This window comes from Chiloscyllium plagiosum, chromosome 9 (genome assembly GCF_004010195.1).
Source record: "Chiloscyllium plagiosum isolate BGI_BamShark_2017 chromosome 9, ASM401019v2, whole genome shotgun sequence".
Taxonomy (NCBI): Eukaryota; Metazoa; Chordata; class Chondrichthyes; order Orectolobiformes; family Hemiscylliidae; genus Chiloscyllium; species Chiloscyllium plagiosum.
In genome coordinates, this window is record NC_057718.1 from 347,368 (window position 1) to 358,017 (window position 10,650).

At 49.9% G+C, this 10,650-nt stretch overlaps 1 protein-coding gene across 1 annotated transcript in view; it reads right to left on the bottom strand.

The window, feature by feature from the left end:
• emilin1b (elastin microfibril interfacer 1b) overlaps positions 1 to 10,079 on the bottom strand; it is a gene marked incomplete at its 3' end in the record, with an annotated part of 26,946 nt that extends 16,867 nt beyond the window's left edge. Inside the window, exon 1 of the mRNA XM_043696732.1 lies at positions 9,519 to 10,079. Within this exon, the coding sequence (XP_043552667.1) occupies positions 9,519 to 9,673 (155 nt within the window). The remainder of the gene's footprint in view (positions 1 to 9,518) is intronic.
• Between the last annotated feature and the right edge of the window lie 571 nt (positions 10,080 to 10,650).

Consider the following 10,650-nt stretch of genomic DNA (forward strand, 5'->3'; position numbering starts at 1 on the left):
GAGAAACTCCCTTCAACTACTACTCTCTGTCTCCTGTTGCTCAACCAGTTCTTTATCCACCGAACTAGAACACCCTGCACACCATGTGACTTCACTTTCTCCATTAGTTTACCATGGGGAACCTTATCAAACGCCTTACTAAAGTCCATGTTTATGACCTCAACAACCCTTCCTTCATCTAACAACTTGGTCACTTCCTTGAAGAACTCTATTAACTTTATAAGGCACGATCTCCCCCGCACAAAACCATGTTGCCTATCACTGATAAGCCCATTCTTTTCTAAATATAAATAGATCCCATCCCTCAGTACCTTCTCCAGCAACCTTCCCACCACTGACGTTACTGATCTGTAGTTATCCGGAATATCCGTACTACCCTTCTTGTACAGGGGGACAACATAAGCAACCTTCCACCTCACCTGTATTTAAGGATGCCACAAAGATATCTGTCAGGGCCCCAGCTATTTCCTCTCTTGACTCCCTCAGCAACCTGGGGTAGATCCCATCCAGTCCTGGGGATTTGTCCACCTTAACAATCTCTAGCATACCCAACACATTTTCCCTACTTATGCCAACGTGAACCAGACTAATCAAACTTCTCTCACTAATCTCAATCTCTAATCTCTACCTCTCCTTGCCCCCCCCCCCCCCCCCCCCCGTCACTTTGTGGCGAAGTGTCATTTTGATCCAACATTGTGAGGATTTTCTCTCAAGGAGGCCGAGTGAAATCCTTCATGACCAACACCACAAAGTTGCTTCATTAACAGCCTGCCCTGCCCTATTGCCCCTCATTTTATGTAAGCCCAATTCTACCACTGCTGCAGTTGGAAATACTCGCCACTCCGGAGATATCCTGAGAAAGTTCCATCATCCCTGGCACTGCACCATCTCTAAAAGGCTGTGGAGCACCTGGAACTCAGAGTTGCCCCAAACCTAGCAGAAAAGGGGAAGTTGATGCCTCACTGTGGGGTGAATGAGTGGCTGGTAATGGAGGCACTGCTAGCCCGGATTCTGGTTTCCACCCAGTCAGTGCACTCTCAGCCTTTGCAGGAAATGCAGTACTGTAGGAAGGTCAATGACCTTCTCCACCCCAACAATTTAAGTGCCACCATCTTGTCTCCAATACTGCAAGGCATTTAATAAGGTGCCTCATAAAACATTGGAACACTAGATCACACAGGATTAGTGGCAATATATTAACCTGGATAGAGGATTGGTTAATCAACAGAAAGCAAGGTCAGAAGTCACACGACACCATGTTATAGTCCACCAGATTTATTTGAAATCACAAACTTTCGAAGTGCAGTCCCTGCATTAGGTGAAGTGAGAAAGCAGAAAGCAGACAGGATAAATGGGTCTTTGTCTGGTTGCTAAGGTTTAATTAGTGGTGTGCCACAGGGCTCAATCCTTGAGCTCCAGCAGTTTACAATTGAGATTAACATCTTGGACACAGAGACAGAAGGCACTCTTGCTAAATTTGCAGATGACACTAAAGAAGGTAGAAACATAGGTTGAAAAGAAGAAATTCTGTAAATCTATTATAGACAGTAGGGTGAGGGTTCTTTCATGTGTTACTGAGATCTGTCTCTTGATTAACTTTTTAAATGTACAAAGCAAAGGTATTACGTTATCCTAGAGCAGTGTCTTTAGAGAAGTAAGACTGTGCTACTTTCTGGGTCTGTAGATTAAGGTGCAGAAATGGCCTTCAGTAGAATGACGTGCTCTTTCTGTCAGATGTGAGACATTAAGGAGAATTTCAATGTTCCTGATGATTATGTCTGCAGTAAGTGTGTTTGGTTGCGAATCCTATCATATTGCACGGATTGATTGGAGTGGCAGTTAGAGACAGTAATGAATTTACCGGAACTAGGGTGTGTGATGGATGGCAGTTATAGGAAGGGAGAAAAGACACAGATACAGTTAGATAGATGGGTTAACTCCAGGGAGGGTATGAGAGGTAGGCAGGTAATGCAGGAGTCTCCTGTGGCTATCCCCATTTCTAACAAGTATGCTGTTTTGGAAACGTAGGGAGTGATGGAGTCTCAGGGGAATATAGCACGAACTGCCAAGTTTCTGGTAATGAGAGTGGCTGTAATGTAACAAGGAGTCCGTCAGGTTCCAAGTGATCGATTATGATAGGAGACTCTCCAGTCAGAGGCACAGACGGATGTTTCTGTAGCCGACAGTGAGAAATCAGATTGGTGTGTTGCCTCCCTGGTGTCAGGATCAAGGATTTCTCTGAGAAGGTGCAGAATATTATCAAAGGAGTGTGGAATCTACAGGGGGTCATTGGGCACTTTAGTCCAACAACAAAAGAAGAGATGGGGATGAGGTTCTGAAGCATGAATATAGGAAATTAAGCAGGAGGTTAAAATGTAGGTTCTCAAGGATAGTAAAATCTGGATTACTCCACGATGCTATGGGCGAGTGAGAGTAGGAATAGGAGGATAGAGCAGATGAGTGCATGACCGAGGAGCTGGTGCAAGGGGCAAGAATTTGCATTTTTGGATCATTGGAAATTCTTCTGGGGTAGAAGTGGCCTACACAAGAAGGATGGGTTGCATATGAATTAGAAAGGGACTATTACTCTGGCATGGAGATTTGTTAGTGCTCCTGGAGAGGCTTTAAACTAGTAAGGGGGAGAGGTTGCCAAGAGATTGTGAGAAAATAGATCAGTCTGAGGCTGCTACAGTTCAGAAGAGGTGCAAGACAATTAGTCAATGGAGTCAAGAGCAAAGGAGAGAATGAAGTGAAACTGGTAAATTAGGCTGCATTTATTTCCATGAAAGATGCCTGAGAGGCAAGGCATCTGAACTCGGGGCATGGTGTGAACATGGGACTGGGATATCACAGCAATTACAGAGTCATGGCTCAGGGATGCATAGGACTGGCAGCTTAATGTTCCAGAGAAGGAGGGATTGGCGCTTTTGATTAAAGATAACATTACAGCTGTACTTTGGGAAGATATTCCTGGGAGTACATCCAGCAAAGTTATTCAGGTGGAACTGAGAAATAAAAAAAGGGATGATCACCTGATTGGGATTGGATTATAAACCCCTCTCCCCGCCATACCCAGCGGGAAATTGAGAAGCTCCACCAGCTCCTCCACATCTTGGGAAATAAGGCAGGGCAGATGACTGAGGGTCACTGGGGGAGCACTTTCAGGCCAGCGACCATAATTTCATTAGTTTTAAAGTAGTTATGGAAAGGATAAACCTGATCTAAACGCTGAAGCTCCACATTGGAGTAAAGACAATTTTGACAGTATTCGGGCAAGAACGTTCAAAAGTCGATTGAGAAAAGTTACTGTCAGGTAAAGGGCAGTTGGAAAGTGGTAGGTCTTGATAAATGAGGCAGTATGTTCCTGTTAGTGTGAAGAACACAGCCAGTAGGTTTAGGGAATGCTGGCTGATGAGAGAAAGGGAGGCTCTGGTGAAGAAAAACAAGGAGACAAATGGCAAGTTACAGACAACAGAGATCGAGTGAAAATCAGCCCACCACGTGCAACCTTATCAAAGGCCTTACTGAAATCCATACCAGACCACATCTACCACCCTGCTCTCGTCAACCTTCCTGGTCACTTCGTCAAAGATGACATTGAAAATGGTGGTGTAGAGGACAGCAAAGAAGGTAATCACAGAGTACAACAGGATTCTGATTCAACAGGCCAAGGAATGGCAGATGGGGTTTAATTTCAAGGGAGACGTTGCATTTTGACAAGGCAAATCAGGGCAGGACTTATACACTTAACATCACGATCCTGGGGAGCTAGAATGTTGCCTGGATTGGAGGGTCTGAGCTTTATGGAGAGACTGAATAGACTGGGACATATTCCCTGGATTGTCAGAAGTTGAGGGGTGACCTTACAGATGTTTATAAAATCATGAGGGGCATGGATAGGGTGAAATAGTCAAGATCTTTTTCCCGAGAGTGGGGGAGTCCAAAACCAAACGGCATAGGTTTAAGGTGAGACAGGAAAGATTTAAAGGAACCTGAGGGGTATAATTTTCATACAGAGGGTGGTGAGTGTATGGAATGAGCTGCCAGAGGAAGTAGTGAAGGTGGGTACAATTACAGCATTTAAAAGGCATCTAGATGGGTATGTGAATAGGGAGCATTTAGAGGGATATGGCTGAATGGTGCCAAATGAGACTAGGTCAGTTTAGGATATCTGACCGGTTTGGGAAAGTTGCACTGAAAGGTCTGTTTTCTGTGCTCTATGCTTCTATGACTCTATGGCAAGGCAAGGGAGGGAAGGGTAGGGAAGGGTTGGGTAGGGTAGAGCAGAAACAAAAACAAAATTCAGCAGGTCTGGCAACCTCTGTGGAGAGAAATAAGAGTTAACATTTCAGGTCTACTGCTCCTTCCTTAGAACTGATGGTAGCTAGGAAAGATTTTTTTATGCAGAAGCTACAGTGAGCGGAGTAAGGAGAAAATGATAGAGAAAATGATAGAGCCCAAAAAGATTTCAGGTAGACAAGGCAGTAAAAAAGGCCTATGGTATGCCTGCCTTCATTAGAAGGGGCATTGAGTATAAGGATTGGCACGTTATGCTGCAGCTTTACAGAACTTTAGTTGGACCACACTTGGAACATCGTGTACAGTTCTGGTCACCACACTCCCAGAAACATGTGGATGCTTTGGAGAGGGTACAGAAAAGGTTTACCGGGATGCCATCTAGTACGGGGGAGTTTAGTTTTGAAGAAAGGTTGGATAGACTGGGTTTGTTTTCACTGGAACACAGGAGGTTGAGGGGTGACCTGATAGAAGTTTGTACAATTGTGAATGGTGTGGATAGAGTGGGAAGTATGAGGCTTTTTCCCAGGATGGAGGGGTCAGTTACCGGGACACACAGGTTCTAGGTGCTGGGGGGATGTTTAAAAGAGATGTGTGAGGCAGGTTTTTCACACAAAGGGTGGAGAGTGCCTGGAACACGCTGCCAGAGGAGGTGGTGGGAGCAGACACAGGAGCAGCATTCAAGAAGCACCTGGACAGACACACGAATAGGAAGGGAACAGAGGGATACGGATCCTGGAAGGGAAGGCAGTTTTAGGACAGGAGGGCAAAATGTGACAGCACACGCTTGGAGGGCAGAAGGGCCTGTTCCTGTTCTGTATTGATCTCTGTTCTTCTTTGTTCCATTAGTGGCTAATAATAGCAGACAAAAGCCTGGTGTAAGGGAATGGGGGAAAGCATGGGGAAAGTGGTGAAAACTTCAAGTTATTGAACTCAGACTTAGAACAGACAGTCTCCCGAAAGCTGTCGAGTTCCCAAGCAGAAGATGAGGTGCTGTTCTCCCAGCTTGCACTGAGCTTCACTGGAGCTAACCTGGGACAGGGGTGTTGGCCGGGGAACAGGGTGGGGTGTGAAAGTGGAAGGCAACTGGAAGCTCAGGGTCTCAGAGCAGAGAGAGCATGGGGCAGAGTATGGCAGAGATGCTGTGTGCATCAATGTAGACACAAAGTAAGTGAGCTCTCAGAGAACAGCTCTGAGATGTGGCCTGGTCCAATCCATGAACTGATTCCTGTCCCTGTGACAGTGTCACTACAGCAGCTGTTCATTGAGAGGAGGTAGGACAGCATTTACAGAACCATAAGTTTTTGTTGCAAACGTTTCGTCCCCTGTCTCGGTGACATCCTCAGTGCTTGGGAGCCTCCTGTGAAGCGCTTCTCTGGCTCGGGCTTTGTCAACCTGCTGAACAGACATAACAGACAACAGGACGTTGAACCCATCAACAAAGACGGCATACTTAAACTACTGGACTTGTGCCTCACAACACACTTCACATTCAACAACCAGATATACGAACAAATCAACGGAACACCCATGGGCTCACCCATCTCGGGACTCATAGCAGATTTCCCATGCCTGCTGGTTTTCCCCTCCCTTACCTGTTCCTGCTGGTTTCCCCTGTTCCTGCTGGTTTTCCCATGCCTGCTGGTTTTCCCCTCCCTTACCTGTTCCTGCTGGTTTCCCCTGTTCCTGCTGGTTTTCCCATGCCTGCTGGTTTTCCCCTCCCTTACCTGTTCCTGCTGGTTTCCCCTGTTCCTGCTGGTTTTCCCATGCCTGCTGGTTTTCCCCTCCCTTACCTGTTCCTGCTGGTTTCCCCTGTTCCTGCTGGTTTTCCCATGCCTGCTGGTTTTCCCCTCCCTTACCTGTTCCTGCTGGTTTCCCCTGTTCCTGCTGGTTTTCCCATGCCTGCTGGTTTTCCCCTCCCTTACCTGTTCCTGCTGGTTTCCCCTGTTCCTGCTGGTTTTCCCATGCCTGCTGGTTTTCCCCTCCCTTACCTGTTCCTGCTGGTTTCCCCTGTTCCTGCTGGTTTTCCCATGCCTGCTGGTTTTCCCCTCCCTTACCTGTTCCTGCTGGTTTCCCCTGTTCCTGCTGGTTTTCCCATGCCTGCTGGTTTTCCCCTCCCTTACCTGTTCCTGCTGGTTTCCCCTGTTCCTGCTGGTTTTCCCATGCCTGCTGGTTTTCCCCTCCCTTACCTGTTCCTGCTGGTTTCCCCTGTTCCTGCTGGTTTTCCCATGCCTGCTGGTTTTCCCCTCCCTTACCTGTTCCTGCTGGTTTCCCCTGTTCCTGCTGGTTTTCCCATGCCTGCTGGTTTTCCCCTCCCTTACCTGTTCCTGCTGGTTTCCCCTGTTCCTGCTGGTTTTCCCATGCCTGCTGGTTTTCCCCTCCCTTACCTGTTCCTGCTGGTTTCCCCTGTTCCTGCTGGTTTTCCCATGCCTGCTGGTTTTCCCCTCCCTTACCTGTTCCTGCTGGTTTCCCCTGTTCCTGCTGGTTTTCCCATGCCTGCTGGTTTTCCCCTCCCTTACCTGTTCCTGCTGGTTTCCCCTGTTCCTGCTGGTTTTCCCATGCCTGCTGGTTTTCCCCTCCCTTACCTGTTCCTGCTGGTTTCCCCTGTTCCTGCTGGTTTTCCCATGCCTGCTGGTTTTCCCCTCCCTTACCTGTTCCTGCTGGTTTCCCCTGTTCCTGCTGGTTTTCCCATGCCTGCTGGTTTTCCCCTCCCTTACCTGTTCCTGCTGGTTTCCCCTGTTCCTGCTGGTTTTCCCATGCCTGCTGGTTTTCCCCTCCCTTACCTGTTCCTGCTGGTTTCCCCTGTTCCTGCTGGTTTTCCCATGCCTGCTGGTTTTCCCCTCCCTTACCTGTTCCTGCTGGTTTCCCCTGTTCCTGCTGGTTTTCCCATGCCTGCTGGTTTTCCCCTCCCTTACCTGTTCCTGCTGGTTTCCCCTGTTCCTGCTGGTTTTCCCATGCCTGCTGGTTTTCCCCTCCCTTACCTGTTCCTGCTGGTTTCCCCTGTTCCTGCTGGTTTTCCCATGCCTGCTGGTTTTCCCCTCCCTTACCTGTTCCTGCTGGTTTCCCCTGTTCCTGCTGGTTTTCCCATGCCTGCTGGTTTTCCCCTCCCTTACCTGTTCCTGCTGGTTTCCCCTGTTCCTGCTGGTTTTCCCATGCCTGCTGGTTTTCCCCTCCCTTACCTGTTCCTGCTGGTTTCCCCTGTTCCTGCTGGTTTTCCCATGCCTGCTGGTTTTCCCCTCCCTTACCTGTTCCTGCTGGTTTCCCCTGTTCCTGCTGGTTTTCCCATGCCTGCTGGTTTTCCCCTCCCTTACCTGTTCCTGCTGGTTTCCCCTGTTCCTGCTGGTTTTCCCATGCCTGCTGGTTTTCCCCTCCCTTACCTGTTCCTGCTGGTTTCCCCTGTTCCTGCTGGTTTTCCCATGCCTGCTGGTTTTCCCCTCCCTTACCTGTTCCTGCTGGTTTCCCCTGTTCCTGCTGGTTTTCCCATGCCTGCTGGTTTTCCCCTCCCTTACCTGTTCCTGCTGGTTTCCCCTGTTCCTGCTGGTTTTCCCATGCCTGCTGGTTTTCCCCTCCCTTACCTGTTCCTGCTGGTTTCCCCTGTTCCTGCTGGTTTTCCCATGCCTGCTGGTTTTCCCCTCCCTTACCTGTTCCTGCTGGTTTCCCCTGTTCCTGCTGGTTTTCCCATGCCTGCTGGTTTTCCCCTCCCTTACCTGTTCCTGCTGGTTTCCCCTGTTCCTGCTGGTTTTCCCATGCCTGCTGGTTTTCCCCTCCCTTACCTGTTCCTGCTGGTTTCCCCTGTTCCTGCTGGTTTTCCCATGCCTGCTGGTTTTCCCCTCCCTTACCTGTTCCTGCTGGTTTCCCCTGTTCCTGCTGGTTTTCCCATGCCTGCTGGTTTTCCCCTCCCTTACCTGTTCCTGCTGGTTTCCCCTGTTCCTGCTGGTTTTCCCATGCCTGCTGGTTTTCCCCTCCCTTACCTGTTCCTGCTGGTTTCCCCTGTTCCTGCTGGTTTTCCCATGCCTGCTGGTTTTCCCCTCCCTTACCTGTTCCTGCTGGTTTCCCCTGTTCCTGCTGGTTTTCCCATGCCTGCTGGTTTTCCCCTCCCTTACCTGTTCCTGCTGGTTTCCCCTGTTCCTGCTGGTTTTCCCATGCCTGCTGGTTTTCCCCTCCCTTACCTGTTCCTGCTGGTTTCCCCTGTTCCTGCTGGTTTTCCCATGCCTGCTGGTTTTCCCCTCCCTTACCTGTTCCTGCTGGTTTCCCCTGTTCCTGCTGGTTTTCCCATGCCTGCTGGTTTTCCCCTCCCTTACCTGTTCCTGCTGGTTTCCCCTGTTCCTGCTGGTTTTCCCATGCCTGCTGGTTTTCCCCTCCCTTACCTGTTCCTGCTGGTTTCCCCTGTTCCTGCTGGTTTTCCCATGCCTGCTGGTTTTCCCCTCCCTTACCTGTTCCTGCTGGTTTCCCCTGTTCCTGCTGGTTTTCCCATGCCTGCTGGTTTTCCCCTCCCTTACCTGTTCCTGCTGGTTTCCCCTGTTCCTGCTGGTTTTCCCATGCCTGCTGGTTTTCCCCTCCCTTACCTGTTCCTGCTGGTTTCCCCTGTTCCTGCTGGTTTTCCCATGCCTGCTGGTTTTCCCCTCCCTTACCTGTTCCTGCTGGTTTCCCCTGTTCCTGCTGGTTTTCCCATGCCTGCTGGTTTTCCCCTCCCTTACCTGTTCCTGCTGGTTTCCCCTGTTCCTGCTGGTTTTCCCATGCCTGCTGGTTTTCCCCTCCCTTACCTGTTCCTGCTGGTTTCCCCTGTTCCTGCTGGTTTTCCCATGCCTGCTGGTTTTCCCCTCCCTTACCTGTTCCTGCTGGTTTCCCCTGTTCCTGCTGGTTTTCCCATGCCTGCTGGTTTTCCCCTCCCTTACCTGTTCCTGCTGGTTTCCCCTGTTCCTGCTGGTTTTCCTATTCCTGCTGGTTTTCCCCTCCCTTACCTGTTCCTGCTGGTTTCCCCTGTTCCTGCTGGTTTTCCCATGCCTGCTGGTTTTCCCCTCCCTTACCTGTTCCTGCTGGTTTCCCCTGTTCCTGCTGGTTTTTCCCTGTGCCTGCTGGTTTTCCCCTCCCTTACCTGTTCCTGCTGGTTTTTCCCTCCCTTACCTGTTCCTGCTGGTTTTCCCCTCCCTTACCTGTGCCTGCTGGTTCCGCCCGTGCCTGCTGGTATTCCCCCCGTGCCTGCTGGTTTTCCCCTCCCTTACCTGTGCCTGCTGGTTGCCCTCACTCCGGGCGCCGCCTGGCTGCTGGGTTCTGCGGGGACAGCCGAGTACAGGGGGTACCTTTGGGGGTAAGTGGCAGCCTGCGCTCCCACGGGGATCGACAGGAGGCAGAGAAACTGCCAGAGAGACCGGGCCATCTCCGACTCTAAACCCGACAGGGATTCCGATCAACCTCGCTCCCTCCCGGGACTTCAGCAACTTCCTGAGAAACTTCTCCAAACTGGGAAAACTTTCCTCCCGATCCCGCGACGATGTTTTCATTCAGTTGAGCTCTGAAACTTCCCTCCTTCCCTGTTTCTCACACTCTGTCTGCTTCTCTCTCTCTTTCCTGGATTTTCTTTCTCTCTCTCCCTCTATCTTCCCGAAGATTTCCTTCCCTGTTTTTCACTCTCCGCTCTCTCTCTCTCGGGGATTCACATCTGGAGTTAGTTAATCTCAGCCTCCGGAATGTTAAATATCGTTTCGCTGCCAAAAACCCTTTTTATTCTCGGAAAACCTGAACTCCTCCCCTAGCAAAGAGGATAGGCTGCCCCAGTCCACAGAAAGTGCCCCCTGCTCTTGCCCTTATCCTCCCCGCCCCTTCCCCACATTATCCCCTCCCCTGCTCCTCTCTCTCCCTCCCAATTCTCCCCTTCTGTCCTGTCCTGACCTCTTGCCTCAGCTCTGCCTGGTCACATTTCACTGCTCCTCATTTGCTAACAATATCCAGTGCCCCCCCCCCCCCCCATCAACAGACAGAGCTGGGGTTCACAATGTGCCAAAGTTAAGGTTTTATTTAATGCCTGAAGGGACGGGATTCAGGGAAATAATTCCAGAGTTTAGGGTTAAACAGCATTGATGAAACCTGCTGTCCACCAGTAAAGGTCAGAGCCCTATCAGAGGGAGGGGTGTATTAAATCAGACAACAGCAGAGGACAGAAATGGGAGGGTACAGAGACCTCCAGGAATGGTAGAACAAGAGGAAGTTACAGAGAAGGTAAGGCCATGGAGGAATTTGAAACAGGATGAGAATTTTAAAATGGAGGCACAGTTAGAATCTGCTTTCTCGGCAGGTTCTGTGACCTTTGTCTGATTTTTATTTAAAGGATGACAAACTCCTTCTGTGTTCTCATGT